Here is a 21,710-nt window from a genome sequence, read left to right on the forward strand (position 1 = left end):
CCAGCTAATTCATTCCAAATACATGGCTACGTATCTTCCCAAAATTATGAAGTCACAGTTTATCCAGTGCCACCACTGGAGGATCAAGAGAGGACTATGTCTGACCCAAGTAGAGGATGGCTAAGCCTATCTCCAAGTGAGTCACTGTCCCCAGTTCTGCATCGCACAGAAATGAATAGCTGTGAGTGCATCAGAGAGAGAGAAGGACCAGTGTTCTCTGTTCAAGCTTGAGGCCAACTATCATACCCCCAAAACTCAGAGAAAAAGGTACCACCTACATGCTCAAAGAAAGAAAATAGAAGGACCTCTTATCATGGGAGTGATACTTCACCTTGAGTATTTACAGGGGTTATGGAGGATTTTCTTGATGAAAGAAAATTGCACTAGGTCCAGTTAGATTTTATTTTATTTTTTTTTTTTTTTTTTTTTTGCTATCTTTGTCACCAGAGGATAGGGATCCCAGGCAAAATGTGACATATAAGTTTGAGTTTCAGGAGCTAGGGTGCAGTGCACGCAAAATGACCAAACCACAGCCCACAGATAAAATGAACATGCTGTGGAGTCAGAAGTCACATTGAGCCAAGGCTAAGGGGAGCCAATATGATTTTTATGAGCAAACAGAGTTTTTCCAAAAAGGGGTGCAAGCATGTAAATCTATCAGACCGGGATTTCTAATTCAAGGATCTACAGAGCATTCTGTACTCATACGCTGGTCTTGGATATTTGATTACATACACAGAAGTAGCTGATGTTTCAGTCCCAGAAGTACTCAAGTCATTCTATTGATGGTTAGGGCCAAACTAAAAGAACAATTCCCCAAAAAACCCAAGCCAAATTAAAGAAAGAAAAATCAAACAGGAAAGAAACCCCAAAAGAACATGAACACCCCCCACAAACCATGATCAAATTCAGGGATATCAGTGTAAAATGCAGTTTTTTCACTATGCCAGCGCTCACAAATAAGTGACGTAACATTATATCTTGTTATGCACAAAACAAAGTCATGAAGTTAAGTGTTGAAAGGATGGAAGAAGCCAGAAGTGAAGCTATATGCTTCCCTCAACTCCTCTCCCTAGCTGTACGCTTTATGGCAGAATGTTTAATTATTTGATTGCATACTATTTTTCCCACAGGCCCCTGCTTCACTTAGCATACAGGAAATGAGGAATCCATATTGCCTTTTTCTTTTCTTTAAGTGGAAAATTCCAGCCCAACCTGTTACAGCTTGGCAAAGTTTCAAGCAATTAACAACAAGATCCTTTAAAGAGAAATGTAAGCAGGCATAAGAGATGGAGTTATTATCTGCTGGTAGTATATGCTGAATGCACTGCCAAACTTCAAAAAGATCCAAGGTTCTCATCCATTTTCCATGATGGATTCTGATATAAGAAGAGATTACCATCTTCAGAGTACTGGCAAATTCAATTTTTAATAGGTTTTAAGAGCTCAACTACTTTACAAGCTAACCTCCTAAAACTTTGAGGATATTTCTGAGTGGGGCATCTAGAAACTAAGCTACAATATGTCAATCTAAATGTCAAACTGTAGAAAAAGGAATTTTTTTCCCCTGAGCACTTTACAGGGAATTCTCTATAGCTGAACATTTTTCTTCTGAAGAATCTGTTTTCTGCCTGTAAACCCCATATCATCAAGAATTGCTATATTATAAGCAATTAGAACATGTCATTACTACAGAAGGAAGTACTGTTAGGGGGTCTGTTATTAATTTCCTCTTCTAAATGATTTACAATGACACTCCTATCTAAAAAGAAATCAAAGTAAGTTGAAAACTGACAGAGGCTCTGCCACCACCATACTCAAAGACCGGAATAAAATCAAGCAACTGTTAATTGAAGCATTAATTCAATCAAGTGATCTTGTGTGTTAGACTGACGTAATTTTAACAAAAGCTATTCCAGCTTCAGATAGCTTTCCAACAAAATGACAGAGAAAACATGTACGGATTGACTTCTGTCATTCAGGATGCATTTGTGTGTCTGAGATTAAAATATTTGTCATTTACAATCATGTATTTTTATAAACTTGCAACATGAATGGTTTAGTCATTAGGAAAATAACGGAGTGTCCATTGGCAGAAAATATGCAAACCAATGGTACACATGAGCAGGTTTCTATATTTACTTTAACAATTACTTAATTTGTAAAAATCTTTCAAAACTCATGTTAAAAATCTGAAAGGTCACACACACAATTTATTAATGAAACTTGTCCAATCTATGAAGTTCAAGAGAGTTGCATTCTACTTTTCTGTTAAAGGTAACAACAACAAAGAAAGAAACTCATGGCAGTGGAAACCTTAAGACATAAATTGACAGCTATTTCAGTTCCCTAATCCGTATCAACATGCAACCATGTGCAACATTGCCTGCACAATGAGTGGTGGCAAGAAATTCAACAGCTAACTGGAGTAAAAGGAAACAAATCAGTCCTTCAAAAATTTTTCAATTTTTACAGTTCAGCTAATAGTTTCTGTTATGTATGCACTCATTTCTTAGCCTGTTCCAAAAGGAAGAACATAGATTATTTAATTGTAACTCTCATTTTTTAATGTAGTACAAGAAAACACAGTAATATGCAACTGAAACACTATTTAAAGGAGTGTATACATAGTTCATTAACACCTCTGTTAATACTTTATGACAAGGGAATGAGTAATGGGCTACCTTTTAACTAGACTTACACCACTCTAACCAAAATCCTGGTACTCAAGTGGATTTTCTTTGCCATAGAGATAGAACAGTTGCAAGACTACCATTCTCCAAAGCAATATTTCCCTATAGTTCCCCAGAATCCTTGGGACGGAAAAATAATCTTTCAAAAGAAACAAAGAAGCAAACAAAAAAACCCCAATAAACTAAAACAACAACAAAAACACCTACTAAAATGATCCCAGGTCAAATTAATTAAGAATAATTAAAAAACAATAATAATCATATTAAGCATTAAACATTTATATTAAATAATAATAATACTTATAAAGGATCAGCTTGCTAGCAGCTATTTCTCCTGAAAGGCTAACTTCATACTTGATAATAAAGTGGAATGTGATGTTAATACAAATCCTTAAAAAAAAAAAAAGTTTAGATTTTCTAAAACGTATCACACACTGCTAAAAAGCAAAATTAGGTACCATTTACATGAATGTATGTTACATGGTTCTAGATTAATCTCTCATCTGCTGATATTGTATTTATTCTATTTCAGATGCAATTGTCATACCAAGCAAAGGCCATCTCCTTGCAGGGAGCATGTTAGACTTACCAATGAGCAAGTACAATGGAACTATGGATGTAATAGCACTGTGCCTCTATAGGTGCCATGTACCCATACTTTCAGATTAAGAACTTATGTCCCTCCTGTGGTCCTCCTCCTAGGACCCCAAAAGATATTGCTGTAAAAGCAACTGAAAAATTATCTCCATAAAGGAGATAAAGGCAGGGTAAATCTGCCTTGCATCATCCCTGTATATGTTAATTATCTGCCACCCAAATTGCTGGATGGTAAAAATGCAATATAGAAAATACAGAATTTGGCATTGACAAGAGCAGACATCAACAGAAAGGAAGATGGAGATGCAATTTGAAAAGGAAAATCTCTGAGATATGCGTTCAGTCAGGATTTAAATTTCATTTTTCCATCATTTTTTTGAATTGGGAACATAAAGAGGTTGCCTTAGAAAATGATGGAGAGGTCTGCATCCCTGTGTACCACAATACCACAAGGGGTTTGTGTCTTTCATAATACAACCCTGCAGCCCCCTTGTGCAAATCAAAGCTGCAGATGCGCTTACCGTAAATGCACCTCCCTAGATATATAACTTCCTTCTTTTTTCCCTTAGGTACCAGTGCATACAATAACATAATAAATCTAGAAGCATAGTTTGATGTTATGCTATACTGATGTTTAAGATATACTGCAAAAGATTAACAGTCTTGGAGATAAATACGCAGTGCATGCACATCTTCTCTGAAACAGCTGAAGCATGTGAACTTAATGAGCAACAAGTTCTGTATAGACTAAGCGTATTCTGTTTGGTTTTTTTTTTTCCTTTTACAGAATAATCTGTATGGTATTTTAAGAGAGAGTAAATCCACATTTACTTAGGTTGAGCAGATTCTTATGGGCCTCAACTAGCCAAAGCAAAGCCTTTGATCTGATCTAATTAGACCACTAAGCTACTTCTGAAAGAAAATACCTAAAGTAGAAAACAGATATAAATGAAGGGCAAAATAAAATCAGTTGCAGCATGGAACAGCATGCACTTTGCACAGCTGTTTCCTATTGTACAAAGACTTCCAGTGAAAGAAGTACATTGACACAAATAGAAGCATTGAGCTCACCTGAGATAGATAATTTCATTTTCCAGCAGATGTGCAACCAGTAGTAAATCATACGGGTACAAACTAAGAATTCATGACTGAACAAATGATTGTATTCTTTTCTTGACTTTTACTTTCTTTTAAAGATTTTTTTTTTGTAGACATTATGCCAGTATAGGTTTCTTTAAAACACTCTTAATAGAAGCACTTTCCATTAGAATCATGCCTAACTGGGACCCCTGGCAGTCCTATTTCAGTCCATATTTTTGGTCTACAAATGTTACGATATACTTGTTTCCATACAAAACCCCATATGTTTAAAATACAAATGCATTTGAGGCTTAGACTCAGTTTTTTCAGAATACTGCCTAAGAAGACTCAAGCATTTCATGTGAAATTATAGATCAATAGTCCGAACTGAGAAAACATGGGAAAAGAAAACTGGTCTCAAACATTGTGTCCACTACCCCCTCAGCAATCCACTGCTGTAACCTTCATACCCAGCTTGAATCCCTCAAACAAAACAAAGTGAAAAAACAGGAGACATTGCAATCAGCCTGGAGATTTATACTCAGCTTTGGACAGCAGATATAAACTACCATAGTCTGCAAAGTCTCAGAGGGGGAAGAGTTAAAGTAGCAGGATGGGAGCAGGGAAGGGGAGAGAAGGAAGCACAGCCTTTTACTCTCATCACTATTGGAGTGGACTCCATTCTTATTTCCCTAGAACATATACTAAAATATACATATGAATGAAAAAAAATCCTTTTTTTCAACCAAGCTAGTCTTACACGAAAAAAGTTTGTGATGTACTTTTAGGAAGAAATTACCAGTAAAGCTTCATGAGATGCATAGGAAGCACACTGACGACGAGCTCAGACAAGTGCAGGTACCATGCTCTGCATAAGTTATGATGTGAGATATGTATTTCACAGATTAATCATTTTTGGCTCTTAAAAAGTAAGTCTTGCACAGCATGAACTGTAAAACTATACCAGCAAAAGTGTTTCTTGGAGTTCTAAACAATATTTAAAAGTAATTCAATAAAAAAGCATTTAATGGGAACAAGAGGCAAATGGGATAGGAGCCTTAACAATATTAACAGGTTTGTACAAACAGCCACATCCACCCAAAAGCATAATCAAATAAAGCGATAGTTATGTTATAATCATCAACACAGAAAGTCTCTCTGCATGCTAAGCCTTTGTACTTGTGATGCAAACCTCTGCACCAGATGTAAAATCTGGCTCCCCTTTCCTGTTCTGTACCTGGCTGCCACTTGCATATGATTTGTTTTCTGTCCATGTGCAATGTAGCAGATTAGCAAGGAGAAATCTAAACTCTAGTCTGTGCCTCAACTGTATTCACTCCTGCAATGTTAGCTTCTTTTGTAACTTGCATTTCTCATAAAAAATGTCTGTAAGACCTTGCATTAAATGCATTTGAAAACAGTCGTTCAGATGTTAGTTGGCAAGGGCAGAGGAAGCACGATCAAGACATTTGTCTTTATGACAGTACCTTGCCAATCTAAACCTGGACAATGCCACCCCAACATCTTCCTTGTTACTGTTCAGTATTAAAATAAAGCCTCCATGGTCCACCTCACACCACTTAACTGGCAGGAGTATGAATTACTGTAGCAGGTGGGCCAGTGTGGTTTTAAAAGCAATGTAATACAATCAACTGTATAATATCAGATTTCAAGGAACGCAAAAGACATCTAGAGCAGAGGCTGATCCTTAAACAGTCCTAATATTGGCATTAAAGTGTTCAAGATCCCACAGGGACCATTTTATCTTTTGACCCCAGATTTTAATTGAAACTTTAAACAAAATATATTACCTATTTAATGCAGCTGAGCTGGACTCTGGCTTTTGTAGTGCATGTTGCCATGCCAAGCAAATTAATCTGTGTAATCTTAGCATGTACTTTTTAATTTACATCAAAGAAATATGACATAGAGAAAATAAATACCAAGCCAACCCTATGCAGCTTGTTGAATAATTATTTTGATTCTAGTTTTAGAGTTTAATTTTTAGCTGTTTTGGGTTCTTTTAAGAAAAAAAAAAAAAAAAAAGAAAAGGTTTTACTTCTTGGTACAAAGCCAGAGAAACATATGGTTTCCTTAGCTGAGTTGTTGCACACCTGGCAAAATAAATCACAGCAACAGGAGACCAAAATCTACCCTGCAACTTTTCATATGCACAAATTTAGAACATCTGATGCTGTTCTTCTGGTCCTGCCTTTTCTACCATGAATAAAATGCAAAGTCAAATGGATAGCTTGCTTCTTGAGGCCCAAAACTTCTTTTTCCTTTAAGAGGCAAGTTACTTAGAGTTTTAAAGGATGAGAGTCAGCCGGGCAGGCTGGCACACGAGAGGAATGAGTCACTGGGCCTGTCAGAGCAAAAGGCCAATAGAAGCAAGGGCAGGAAAAGAAGTGTAACACCAACAGGGAAAGCAGGTGGTGTAAAGGCTTAATGCTGCTGGAGTGTTAACGCTACCGCACGCCAAGCGCTGCAGTTCAAACCCTAATTCAGTTTAAACAGTTTGTCTCCTGTTTATTCTCTTCCGAGTATGTCATGTACATCACACAGGGGAAAAAAGCCTCCAGAAAATCTTCAACGAAATGACTGAATAATTATTAAAAATGAGAGGAAGCACTGTTTTCTTACATCACATGCCAATATCTAACACTGAACCAAGCAGAGCGATTGCCAGAGACTCAGAATACATCAATCACAATGACAACTGCAGCAGATAATCCTCGAACTGTATTCTTGGATTTCATGATAAGCCATGAAGACTTTTTCCACACTTAGGGAGAGAGGGAAGGACCCTTCCTTCCCAAGCAGATGGGGAGCACTCCCCAGTTTCTCTCCCTTCCTCCCCAGCAATGAGGAAATGGTGAGTGGGCACAGCTCAGAGTCAGGTTCATGCAGTTCCAAGCACACGAGACAGGACTGGCCTATTTCAGTTCCTCTAGTCTCCCTTTTAAAGGCAAAATGTAGGCAGACAAGTTTATGTAACGCTGTTTGTCAAAGAAAGTGTTATAGTGAACGTGTTTATAATTTTATCTTGAACATCAAAACAGAAATAAACAATCTGGTCGGCCTTCGGGTGCCCAATGACATGGTATGAGCTGCAGAGCGGATGCGCTCTGGATAATGGATGCAGTTGCCTTGTTCTCCTGTCACACCCGATGCAAAGAGATGACTGAATAGGTGTTTAGGATTTATCTCACCCAACTTGAGCTAGCAAGTCTAAGCTAGTCATCTCAGCTCCTTTTACAGAAGCATGCTTGCAGGGGATTATTTGTATAATCTAAAATAGGTGTCCAAGTCAGATGGGCTTAATTACTCCCCAGCGTATCTTTTTCTTTCCACACTATAAAGTGAGCATAGCTACTGAGCTCTATCTTGTCATCTAACCTTTACACTATTACAGGTAGGAGAGGCTAACCCAAGTCAATGTGTCTAACTGCCATCACGTACGTGCATGGACAGATGCATCCAGGAGAGCTTTAAACAAACCAGCCTGAGTCCTGCTCTTAATGATGCTGCACTGCATTCAGTTCAAGGCACTACCCGACTCTCTACATAGCCTCTTGGATTGCCTTTGCAGCATAGCCAACAAGCCACTCCTCAGCAACTAGTATGAAGAAAATTCTGGTTTCCCTGCAACAGCTGCCATCACAACAGCTGCCATCACAACAGCAACCAAAATACAAATATATGCTACATTCAGGGTAAGTTGTACTTTACAGAGCTCCATAATACCCTGTTGCTCTCTTAATAGGCTGAAAGGGGCTAAGGTAAGCTCAGCTGATCCTAACTTGTTACGCCGATAGGACATCCGTGAAGTGCCAGTGGCTGCCTAAAGGAAACAGAAGCCAGAGCATGGGCTAAGCAGTGGAGGGAGGCAGTGTAGTGGCAGCCAAGCCCAGGCAAAGAACTGAGCTGGGCTTTGTGCTCACTATTGCTCTGTGAGTTAATAAATGCAAATCCCAGGACCAGAGTGTACTTGGATGTCATGGACTGTGCTTATAAAGGAAGCTGAGAAAGGCCTCCTGAACCTAAAAAAGTAACCAATGGGCAAAAAAGTAAAAAACTAAAGAATCTTATAGGTCATAGTGGTTCTAAAGGGAGCGTCTGTTAATGGGAAAAGACGAAGGGTGGCACAGGCCTGCTTTGTAATGGAACAACCATCATGCTAGAAACAGCATTGGTTTACTTTTTCCAATTTCTGTACTTCTCAGGAGCGCTTTTATCAGAATCATGAAATATATCTCTGCACTAAAGAGGGCAGTCAAACTTTGGCAGGTTTGCTGGAGCACTTCAGGACTTCAGCAGTCACTATAAGACACTGATAGTAAGCAGAGGCTTAATTCACAGGGTGGTCACTGTTGATAACCCCACCAAACTTATCAGCAAATGCTGATAGATAAAACTGGTAAAACAATAGTTCAGCTAAAACTCGCTGTGAATAAAAGTACATGCAATAATTAACTTGTGCATTTTAGGGATTGTAGCCATTTGCATTAATCTGATAAAGCTCAGCATTCAGGGAGAAGTAACTCTCCATTGAACTGTATGAACTGCTAAGGAAGTGTTTATACTGTTATTGACATTAGATACCTTGTCACTGTGACAAAAGAAGTACTTAGTTTAGCATTTACAGACATTTGCAAGCACGTAGCATCAGTTGCAACTGCAATTTTAGAAATTTTTTTTCCTATGCTGAAGTACTTGTAAGGAGCTAATAAAAGATGCCCTTCCTAAATAAGCAGAGAAGAGTGAACGGTGCCTTTCAACAACTGTGTCAAACCAATTGGTATCAACTGATACGTTCCCTTGTATTTTAGGCATCGGGATGGGAGGGAAAAAAGCCACAAACCTCCACATGTTTCCTCTTGATCCTAATTGTTTCTACATATATTTTTAATTGTTCTACTTTCAACTACTTTAAAGGCATCTTGCATCCTTTTCAGTCCCAGATAGGAGCTCACAGAGTCTACTGGACCAGGCACTGAGGTTGCTTAGCAGAAACACATGCCCTTTCAGAGAGAATTCCACTTCAAAGCATCTCTGGAACAATGAAGAAACTGTCCTCTTGTTTGCAGATCTGAATGCTATAAATAATAATTCATATTATCTTCTTTCTTTTATCTGTTTAATGTATCCTGTATAAAGATGTGAAGATGAATATGAGGAGCTGAAGTTTAAAAAAATAACACCTCAGCAAAATTAATGTTTCTGCTAAAATTGTGAAGGACAGATAGGCTGGTCCTGGAAGAAGAATTCTCTCATTGTAGATGTCTAATTAACAGTACATTGGCTGGGAAATAAGTTTTTGGCACAACCTGCAAAAAAAATGCAGCTATCTCTGTGGGCGTGTTTGGACAACTTGTTGGTTTACAAGGAAATTTAACATTCAAAACCCACACTAGATTTTATGTTATAGAATCATAAAATGCTTTGGGATGGAAGGGACCTCTAAAGGTCCTCTAGTCCATCCCCCCTGCAATTGGCAGGGACATCTACAACTAGATCAGGTTGCTCAGAGCCCCATCCAGCCTGACCTTGAATGTTTCCAAGGATGGGGCATCTACCACCTCTCTGGGCAATCCCTTCCAGGGTTTCAACACCCTCATCGTGAAAAATTTCTTCCTTATATCCAGTCCAAATCTACCCTCCTTTAGTTTAAAACCATTACCCCTTGTCCTGTCGCAGCAGGTCCTGCTAAAAAGACTATCCAAATCTTTCTTGTAGGCCCCCTTTAAGTACTGAAAGGCTGCAATAAGGTCTCCAGGCTGAACAACCCCAGCTCGCTCAGCCTTTCCTCATAGGAGAGGTGTTCCATCCCTCTGATCATTTTTGTGGCCCTCCTCTGGACCCTGTCCAACAGGTCCATGTCCTTCCTGTGCTGAGGACCCCAGAGCTGGATGCAGTACTGCAGGTGGGGTCTCACCAGAGCAGAGTGGCAGAATCACCTCTCTCAACTTGCTGGCCACGCGTCTTTTGATGCAGCCCAAGATATGGTTGGCTTTCCAGGCTGCGAGAGCACATTGCCAGCTCATGTCCAGCTTTTCATCTATCAGTACCCTCAAGTCCTTCTCCTCAGGGCTGCTCTCATCCCCTTCATCCCCCAGCCTGTACTGATACCGGGGATTGCCCCAACCCAGGTGCAGGACCTTGCACTTGGCCTTGTTGAACCTCACGAGGTTCACACAGGCCCACTTCTCAAGCTTGTCCAGGTCTGGATGGCATCCCGTCCCTCAGGCGTGTCAACTGCACCGCTCAGCTTGGTGTCATCTGCAAACTTACTGAGGGTGCACTCAATCCCGCTATGTCATTGATGAAGATACGAAACAGTACTGGCCCCAGTATGGACTCCTGAGGGACACCTCTCGTCACTGTTCTCCATCTGGACATCAAGCCATTGACCACTACCCTCTGGATGCGACCATCCAGACAGTTAGCTATCCACCGAACAGTCTGCCCATCAAATCCATATCCTTCCAATTTAGAGAGGAGGATATTGTGGGGGACCGTGTCAAAGGCCTTACAGAAGTCCAGATAGATGACATCCATAGCTCTTCCCTTGTCCACTGATGCAGTTACTCCATCATAGAAGGCCACCAGGTTGGTCAGGCAGGACTTGCCCTTGGTGAAGCCATGCTGGCTGTCTCAAATCACCTCCCTGTCCTCCATGTGCCTTAGCATAGCTTCTAGGAGGATCTGTTCCATGATCTTCCCAGGCACAGAGGTGAGGCTGACAGGTTGGTAGTTCCCAGGGTCCTCCTTTCTACCCTTTTTGAAAATGGGTGCAATGTTTCCCTTTTTCCAGTCCCCAGGGGCTTCACCTGACTGCCATGACTTTTTGAATATCATAGAGAGTGGCTTGGCAACTACATCAGCCAATTCTCTCAGGACTCTGGGATGCATCTTATCAGGACCCATAGACTTATGTATGTTCAGGTTCCTCAGGTGGTCTCAAACATGATCTTCACTTACAGTGGGAGGAACTTTGCACCCCTGATCCCCGTCATATGGTCCATTGACTCGGGAGGTGTGAGGAGAAAGGTTGCCAGTGAAGACTGAAGCAAAAAAGTTGCTGAGTACCTCAGCCTTCTCCTCCTCTGTTGTTACCAGCTTGCCAGTTTTGCTCATCAGAGGGGGTATGCTTTCTTTAACCTTTCTTTTCTGGTTGCCATACCTGTAGAAGCCCTTCTTATTATTCTTTGCATTATAATCAATCTCACTCCATTTTCTATGAAGTAAATACAATTTCTTCTCAGTTTCTTCTCAGTTTCAAAGATGACTAAATGGGAGATTAAAAAAAACGTATAAATTGCACATGAGGTCTCCAAGATACTGGATGAGAGATTCTGGAGGCAGAGAAAAACACTAATCCATGCATTCTAAATGTAAAGTGCTGCATGGACACTCTTAAAGATATCCAGTATCTATCAGTCTCATGATTTATTGTGCCTTATCCAGCATTGCAATTGCTGGCATTTAAGCTCAGAACCTCGTTTGGCTCGCATCTACTGAAGGCAATTATTTTTGTTTTTATTAGCTAATTCATTTGAGCACCAGTTGCCTGGCTAAGCTCTTTTGTTTCACCTTGCCTGACTCCTCAAGTGTCTTTCTGAAGCACTAACAATGCACTTACCCATCATGTTGTATAAGCTCTGTGGTGCAAACTGTCTTGGCATTTTCTGTATTGCTTCTTTGTAAACCATAAGGGCATCCTGAAAAGAGACACACAAGCGGACAAATCATTAGTAAAGCACCAATTTCAAAAGCAGTCTTTCACATATAAAGTAAAGCCAAACTATCTTCCTTCCCTAAATGAAAAGTGCAGAGAGACAGAAAACACATTGGCGTCATAAATATCACAGAAAGTTCACATTTCTCATTTACAAAAGTTTTACTGAATTCAGTGAAGCTTATTGACAAGAGATCAAATTAGTTCCAATATTGCAATTTCCAGTTACTTCCAATTTCCCAGGTGGAAATAAAAGGCAACATTTTTTTAATCCCCTCAATGACTCATGAGTTTATATGCATATATATAATTCTATAGGCTGTCAGAGAATATGGAATAATATCAAACTGCAGACAAAGGACTTTCTGATGATTAAGCTACAGTAAGTGACCTAAAAATAAAGAAATCCTTTTCTACTGCCAAGTAATAACACAACATAATCCTCACGACTGAAGTGTGATCCACAGAAAGAATGAGATGGACCACAGCGTCAAGAATGCCAAAATTGGATTCCCTTCGCAAATGTGCTGTGCCTTGAATTACTTGATCACGCATTTATGATTCATTGAGCACTTAGGATGCTTACTGGTCAGTCTGTTAGCTCTGCATCATTTTCTACATCATCCCATCAAATAGTCACAGCTTGTGAAGGCTGAAATATGCTTGAAAAAGTTTAAGTATATGATCAAATCAAGCTTGGGTCAGACTGCAATGATCACCAGGCAGAAATCTGATGGTTTATATTCTTAAAATCCCTTGCACCTCCCAGGCATTGCACTCCAACTCTACATTCTATCAGCCGTGCAGACAACATGCTGCTTTTTTCTCTTATCTTTATGGATGTATTAGCTGTCTGCGTGTTTTAACCAATTAGTAACTGCCACCTGAAAGAGCTGGATTCAGCAGACACATGACAGAGAATCCATAGAGCTTGTGCATGCCTAATCTTAAACAGCTGAGGTAACTGTCGCGGTCCGGAAGAGTTATATGGATCAAAACCACGCATAACTCCTGTTCTGAAGTATGCCTGGCAACGCAAAGACAGAATGACTTTCTTTCAAATACTGCTAAAGGTCAAAACGCAAGCGAATGTCCAGTTTTAGTAATTTCATCAAGGAGAGTAGAGAAGAATCACAACAGTCACATTTGCACACGTAAATGAGATGGGATGATTGGGTGCAACGCATGGTTACATTAAAAATATCCAACCTATTTCAGCACTTAGGTCAAGTTATCTGAAAATATCGCATAATGGGATGTTTTTAATCACTGAAGTTTTGAATTGTTCCAACTAGGTCTTATTTTTGGAGACTCAAAAGCAACCATAATTGCATTTTTTCAATTAAAGATGGACTTACTCTATTTTGAATTAAAAAGCCAGTACATTTTAAGTCGGCTGGTCTGTAATCAGGCTATATCCTTTGCATACCAGCCATGGGGACAAAGCCAGAAAGAATGAATTAACATTAGCAATGGTCACATCTGATACATGTTGACTCTGACATCAAAACATCACACTGCTAATTAACATCGTCACACCTGTGGCTGTAAAGAATAAATATTCTCTGTAGAGAACACTAATCTTGATTTGGTGAAATTCGATCAAATCGTGCCTGTGCTGTATTTTGAAGGTCTGGATGGAAGCAATAGGTATTATTTATGTATGAAGGTTTTATCATGATATTGTAGACAAAACTGGAGTCTTACCTCATAGTGTCCTTGTTCATGAAAAAGTTTTCCTAAGTTATAAAGACAGCTAGTAACAGAGCTTTTATGAGCATGAGGATCTTTCAAATTTTCATCAGGGATCTCTGAACACTTCAGGAAAGTCCTCCTGGCTTCCTCTGTCTTCCCTTGGTTCATCAGGATGATACCAGTATTTAAATAGGCAGCTGTGAAGAGGAAAAAAATGTTATCTTTTAATGGGGTTCCATTATGTTTTATCTAATCTTTGTTTTACTTCAAAGTAATATCTGAAAGAGATCCCATGGCTATCTAATTTGGCTTTTGTATAATATAGATCAATCACTGGCGTAAAGAGGAACATATATGAGGTAAAAGTTCAGAGACAAGGAAAGAAGAAAGTGGCTATAAAGATTGAGGAAGGAGGGAAGGGAACACTGGTTAGGCAGGGTGTTCCATTTTGTTCCTCTTATTAGGACTGTATCAAGCATATAGCGTCATTGTTTGAAATGTTACAAAAACACATACATATATTTATACATATATACATGTATGTGTATGTATACATATATAGAAGATTTAACACTTAAGCTACAAAAAAGTCAGCAATCTTAAAAAGCACCCACTTAATTTTGGAACCAATCACTGGCAACATCCTATGGATTATTTCCCATTTCCCCCAGGCAAGAAACAAAAAATGAAAGGACTTCAAAAAAATTTGTAGCATTCACTCATACCACATACCATAAAAATCAGGGAAAGAAACAGAAAACAGGAGCCTGCAAATTTGGGCAGTAGCATCTATGGCTCACCACCTCAGATCAGAAGCATTTTAGGTTCTAGCAGTACTGCCCAGGGTTAACTCATTATCTGTTTCTTCCCTGCACCACATCATTAAATGTAGCTGTTGACTAATGAACACTTTCAAATGAAAAGTGCACAATTTCACCTTTTGCTTTCTGAATGAAAAATTTCTGAAAAAAAAAGAAAGTGTTATTAAAGAGTAGGAAGATTTCCTTAAAAAACAATAGTTGATATTATGCAAGCTTGTATAGTTTAAATACTTACAAGCTAGTGTGGGTCTGCTACCAATTGCCAGCTTATAGTAATGCAACGCCTCCGAAAACCTGCTGTTTTCCTGAAGTAGTAATCCTCTGCATAAGGATAAAAAAAAGAAAAAAAAAAAAAAAAAAAAAAAAAAGAAAAAGAAAAGAGAGAGGGAGGTTACTGCTAAGAGTAACTTCAAAATAAATATTGAAAACAAAATTAAGGTAACAAAGAAAAATATGCTGATTGGTATTTCCAAGATAGAACTCTGCATGTTACTAACAATTCAGTGGGAAAATTGCTTTGTGGGAAAACAGGATGAATTCATAGACATCAGGTGCATCCATATGGCTGTAACAAAGCAGATGTTAAATCCAATAGTTTTGGCTTTCTTGGAAACCAGGAGACTTATTTACTCAGTTAAGAGAATGGTAGACTGTAAGACTTTTCAAAGCGGATGGAGTATGGTAGAACTATTTGTAACTCAGTCAGTCATTCATGCTTAGCCTGTCATCTTTTCTTGACCTGAAATAAGCAGATCTTTTTCAAATGCACAATGAAGTTAACCACCTAACACTTCACATATATTACCTTAACCAGTCCCCTCGTTCAGCAATTTCACTAGATTATTCACTGCACCCTACATCAGTTCAATTTTTTCCTGTCTTCTGCTCCAAAAAAATTTAATAACTGAAGAGATATCAAAAATGATACCGAATACTTCCAGTTCTCAGTTTCATAACTCATAGGCTTCAATTAAAGCTGTTAAGACAAGCATTCTTGTGAATTACAATTTACACAATTTCTAGAGAAACAAGTGGTCTGGACATCATTGATATGCATTCACAATTAAATGAAGGCTCCAAGGATTACAGCGTTCCCAAAGTTTTAGAAGACTGAAAAAAGCATATGAAAATATATTAAAATAACAAAGATTTAAAAATCCTTAAAAATTAGTCATTTCAGAGCGCAGACTCAGACCTTATTAGCCAGGGGTAGATGTCCCTCCTCATATACCTCAAAGTATCCAGGAAAAAAATAAATGTAGCTGTTTCTTTTAGCTGGGAGGGTTATCATATCTATTTGTAGTTTCCCTAACCTACAGCAATTTTCTCTTCTTCCTCTATGCTTTTATCTGCTGATAGCTTTTCAAACTCTAAAGAGTTTGGACTTTTTCCATCTCCAGTCTCTAATGAGAGAAGATTTTTTTTTCCTCTCCAAAATCTCAGGAAAACCTTTTGGATTAAACCAGTAGACTTTGGGAGAAGAAAAGAGCAGTTAGCTAAGGAAGTAACCACTATCTACATTGTTTGCTTCCTATCATCAGGTTATGATTTAACAGAATGGAGGAATATATTTTTTTTCTATATTTCTCTTTTTTTTAATCTATCAGTACCACGTGGCCTCATTTTTGAAACTGTCTCTGAACTAACTTTGGATTAGGTAGTAAATAACTTTTAATATTAACAGAACTTACATCTAGTTGGTACTTGCAGTAATATGAGCAATGAGGGAATAACATTCAGGATACTTTTTGGCATGGCACCAAGGTTTATAACTACTGTCAAGTGTCTTGTAGGTGGCAAGAGGTATGATTGTCAGGATAATAGTAACATTTTCTAAATTCTCCAGAACCAGAATTTTGTTACCTCTAAAAATTTTTATAGATTGCAATTATTCCAAGGATAATAATAATAATAATAATAATAATAAATTTTGATCCAGTTTTCTATTGATAGCAGTAGAATTAACATAAAAATAAATGAGTTGCATGTACTGACATTTAAGCTGCTTCTTACTTTTTAAAAAATCAAAAACATTCTTACACACAATTTTGGGACAACTTTATCAAAGACAGTCCATTCTTATTTTAGTTCTGGAATAAATAATTTTGCATATTAAGAGAAGTAATACAGTAATAGGTCAACTTGTACAAAATAAATTACTTTGGTAAGTGTATAACATTTATGCTTTTTTGGTTTAAAGGAACTTTTATTTATAATTATTACCAAATTCATCTTCTGTGCTCATTACATGCTCTAGGTACTGGCACTCCTAATTAATTACTTGATACTTTAAGGTGTTTTTTTTTTTTCTACTCCTCTTCCAGAAGACTTTTATTTCTTTTTAAAGTTGTTCCATTAACAGAAGTTCTCTCTCCTTCTCTTTTTTACATATATAAACAAGCTGCTCAGATGCAAGATTGAGTGCTGAATTCCAGCAAATAATTAGTGTTCTATTGCTATTTGTTATGAGGTTTGGTAGAAGAAAAAGAAGAAAAAAAAAGGATATAATCTAAAAAACCTTGACAAGGCATAAAACTGCCTCTTCTCCATGTGAAATTGTTCATGATTGATAGCTGGTTTTCCCTGTGGCTTCTGACAGTACAAAAATGACTAGATTTATGAGTCTCTAGTTCTACTTTCAGATTAAACAAAGTCAGGAAAAGGCTTAAAGGAAAATTAAAAAATAATATTTTTAGTTGAATAAAATTAACACTTAGAGGGGTATGCTTCTGAGAGATAACTGGCTTGGATGTTCACCTATGAAGGGATAAATAGTTATTTAAATAGATAAAAAGTTAAGATGATGAATGTTGCATTAAACTGGCAAAGCATTCCTGAATTTACAGTGAATATTACAAGAGTTTAAAGAGCAGATATATTTCACTTCCAAGAAGAAAAAATCAGATCCTCTCTAGCTTTAAGCTCAAACAAAATGCAGGCATATAAATACGCTCTCCAATCTCTATCTAATTCCTCGCAAAATGCAACTAAAAGTAAACCCAAACCCTTCAAATTTAGCTACTGCCAAAATTAATACTGCTTGTGAAATGTCTTACTTCTCTTTTTAGAGCATGTATTATAAACCTGGTCTCTAACTCCATTATTGCTCACTATTACTTCCACAGGTCTACTGTCTCATTCACCACACAGAAGGAATATAAATGAGCAATAGTTCAATATTTGCTTCTGTCTCCAGTTTCTACAAGTAAAACACCACCACCTTCTTATAAATATTTATCTTTTGAGCAAATGACAACATAAGCCCCCAGGATCAAATGGCACACTCCTGTTTATTTCAAAATCAGTTAAAGAAAATCTAAATCCTCAGGTCCTATATTCTCCTTTCCATTGCTGCATTTCATAGCATCTAAGCCATTTCCGAGACAAAAGACATGCTGATTTTCAGCTAGGCATTACATCTGAGAGGCAGACCTGAGGTTCTGAGGACCAGCACAGTACAGCCTTGCTACCACATTGCTAAATCAGTGGACTCGGTCAGCAGAGACAGCAGGGCCAGAGAAGGAACAGCAGCCCAAGGGAAGGGGTCTGGGAGCAGAGCAGGGATCTTGTTCTCAAAGCTCTCTGCCGGCCGCTCCAGCAATGCTGACTTCAGGCAGCAAGTCCTGGCATTGCCTCTGAAAGCAGCTGGCCTTGAAAATTGCTCACTATTGTCAAGATGAACATAAAGCAAAGTGATGAGCTCAAGTGAGAAGTATCTGAAGGGAGTGTGTCCTTCACTACATGGCTGCAAAGAAGTCATTAGAGCAAATACTACCTAAAGGGTCTGTTCAGCACTTGAAGTTCTTTCCAAAGAAGCTGAGAGGTTGAACACAATTACCTTTGCAGTCTGTTAAGTTATATTAACAACTCTTCAAAACAAGCTTCAACTGGAAGTTTGATTATATTCTTTCCTTCTCCTTCAGAAATAGGCGAAGTGTGGATTATTTTGCCACAGAAATGTTTCCTTTTTCATTGGAGTTGACTTTGGAGTCTCTCTCACTTCAGAACAGAGGCCAAAGCCACAAGAGGAAAGTTTGACATGCCTGTCATGTCTTATTTTCACGTGCTTTAGCATTTACTATCTTCCAGCTATAGAATTTTCATCAAAGATACTGAAAATTACTTTTAAATCACTAAAAATAAAACTAAAGTGTCTTCATAAAGATACATGAAGGGCAAAATTTGAAATAAAACTTTTTTATGCCAATTCAACTAGAGAATTGCAAAATGTCCTTCAAGCAAACTGATTATGGTTGTACAGAAAGAAGTTGTGGTGTCATAAGCTGGGAACTAATAGCTGCATAATTACCATAGTCAGCTAAGCTTGCAAGGAATGAGCTGACTAGCTAGAGCATAGAGACATGGACAGAGCAGATGAAGTGAAACCCATAGGCAGTAACAATGAAAGTCCGTGACCTCCCTGAAGTTCTTGGGATCTGTTTGTTCAGCCCTATCTTGATAATCCAAACTCCTTCCTTCCTTCCTTAGACAACCCATTTCCCTCCAGCTGATTGCTAGGGTTGAAGTCAGAAACTGGCAATGGCAGATGGAGTCTGTACTTCCTCGTCTACTGGCTCTCAAAACTTTTAGATAAAAATTAGTTCCTTTCCACTCACCTAGAAAGGAGTGATAATGGATTAATGGCGAGTCTGTAAAAATTGGCAAACTCTAAAAAAGGTTTGGTGCATGCATATTTCCATCGGGGGGGGGGGGGGGGGGGAAGACTAAAAGGTTAGGCAAAACTTTCCAATTTGGCTAGTACATTTATCTAATTGAACAATCAAACAATGTCAAGTTTGTTCGTCATGCTCATTACTATGCTTTGTTAGATTGAAGACATCTCTAAAAAATTCAGGGTGCATGTGTAAAGCTCAACAAATATATAGTTCTACTCCATCTCCTTTTAAAGACGACAGCTGATTTTCAGCTCACATTGCCACTTCCTTTGTCTATAGTAAATGCAGATAAAAGAAAATGTTTGCTCTGAATGACCATTTTCTAGATGCAGAGGAAGAATGTCCCTCAGCTGGAGTTCACACATTGCAGGCACTGCTTGGTCTCCAGTAGCTCACCCCTCCCAGCGGTCAGGGCAGATGGCTACATAAGGAAGTTCTTCCTATAGCCAGGAGTGGATCTGTTCTTGACATGCCTTTCCCCTTCCTTGTTTACACTTCAAAATGATAACTGCTCTTTGGAGATTGCTGGCAGAGGGGAAAAGGAGCAGACAGAAAAAATATGAAAGCAGTGATACAGTGCAAAGCATTGAAATTAAGCCAGTGGTGGAGCAGAGCAATTGGCATGCATTGAGTACGTACCTATCTTCTGCAGTTAGAGAGACACAAAGCCTTCTTTCTTCCTTAGGCAAGGACAAACAAAGGAAAGCATGTCCTTGAAATGAGGATGCTTCATACAGAAGAGTAAGCTCAAGTGATAAACCTGGATGAAGATCTTAAAGTCTTCTGGCACTTTTTAATGAACTTTCTAGAGTTGCTAGTACCAAGCTAAATAAATAAAAAAGCAAAACCCCAAAATGCCCTCAAAAAAACAACACACAGGACCAGTTGCTTCAAGTTTGCAGTTCCAAAACTCTTTTTTCCTCCCGAGTCCACCATCCAGTTGTAAGACAGATAAATTAAAATGTTAATTGAAACACGCAACTTCCGTTCAAAGAAAGTTTACTGACATAACTGGGAAAATGTGAAGTCTATCAGATGGAGGGAGGGTGGGGAGGAAGTCAGTAGCTCCTTTAGCCTAGTAAGACAAGTACTGTGGAAGAATAGTTTTTCTCTATAAACACATGAGGATGAAATTACTTGGAAAAGAAAAAGCTACTTAAACCATAGGACACAAAGTAAATGGTTATAAATTTTCCATGAATTAATTTGGGATTAATTAGGAGACAAGTTCTAACCATCACAGCAGCAAGATTCTGAAACAACTTTACAACAGGATTTTTTTTGCCAGCATTGCTTCTAGCTAATTTTAAGTGGAGTGTGAATCATTTATGAAATGGAGGATATGCGCTGACTACTTGCAAGAGTAGCAGACTTCACCCAGTGACTTAGCAAGCGTCTCAGAATCCTGTTTGTCTGACAGGAAGAAAAATAAAAAGAAGAAAAAAGTGAGAAGCAAGTCCTGGCTATCTAGAAATGACGCACATCACTTCTATAGATAGAATTGCTCATTTGGATACGTGCAGGAAAACATTTCCCCCAAATGAGTTCTTTGCAACCATCCTGAATTCTTTAAGCTGCTTTTACCTATCTTGCTAGACCAACAACTTGAAAAATCTTCCTGTCTTCCTTCTCTGCCTTGGTTTTGACCTAAAGTCACTGAATACTAATGGCACAAAACTGTTTTCGGGGACTGGAAAGCAGTCACAAAATATAAACAGGCAGTAGACAGTCTACCATTTTTCTCAAGTTACGTATTAATTTCTTCCTGTTGTTCTCCTATTAAAGCCAGCTGGTCTACTTACAAAGCAAACTCCTCAGTGACTAAAGCTGGCATAAATAGACCAAGTACATTACACAGGAACTGTAACTGTCTTCAAGGTAAGCACGTATGTTAGTAAAATATTTATAAAATTTTCAGGCCAGGTAGAATATTGAAATAGTTTAATCAATTTTGTTTACCGGTTGATAACAGCTAATACAGGGCCTGTTAGCTATTATTTTGCCATGACTGCACTTCATCCATGCCTCAAGCTACATTCATCTCATTGATTTCCGGTGGGATTATCTACAAAGAGCTATTATTTACCTAGACGCTACACTGGCAAACAAAGAAAGAAATGGAAGAAAAGCCTCTTTTATTCTCCATACAGATGTGTCTCCAGCCATGCAGCAATGGAGGATGTGCTGTGCCTAAGGCAACTTCATTGTCGTTTGCAAAACTAGTGGGTAGAAAGACAGGTATGGATGCTACAGCAGCCCCATACATAAAACCATTAAGTCTGGTCTTTAATAAGGCTTTTTTGTTTTGTTTTTTTTAAGTAATTAAGCCACTTAACTACTCAACCAAGTGAGTGCTAACCTTTTGTAAGAGTCTACAACTAGGTTTCATTAACAAGAAAGCCAATCA

General features: G+C 38.4%; 1 protein-coding gene across 1 annotated transcript in view; it reads right to left on the reverse strand.

Moving 5' to 3' along the window:
• Window positions 1-21,710, reverse strand: part of TMTC2 (transmembrane O-mannosyltransferase targeting cadherins 2) — a gene marked incomplete at its 5' end in the record, with an annotated part of 259,069 nt that overhangs the window by 61,330 nt on the left and 176,029 nt on the right. Inside the window, 3 exons of the mRNA XM_082308903.1 lie at window positions 12,016-12,094; window positions 13,819-14,003; window positions 14,863-14,948. Of these exons, the coding sequence (XP_082165029.1) occupies window positions 12,016-12,094; window positions 13,819-14,003; window positions 14,863-14,948 (350 nt within the window). The remainder of the gene's footprint in view (window positions 1-12,015; window positions 12,095-13,818; window positions 14,004-14,862; window positions 14,949-21,710) is intronic.

This window comes from Platalea leucorodia (assembly GCF_965183815.1).
Source record: "Platalea leucorodia genome assembly, chromosome: 4".
Lineage (NCBI taxonomy): Eukaryota > Metazoa > Chordata > Aves > Pelecaniformes > Threskiornithidae > Platalea > Platalea leucorodia.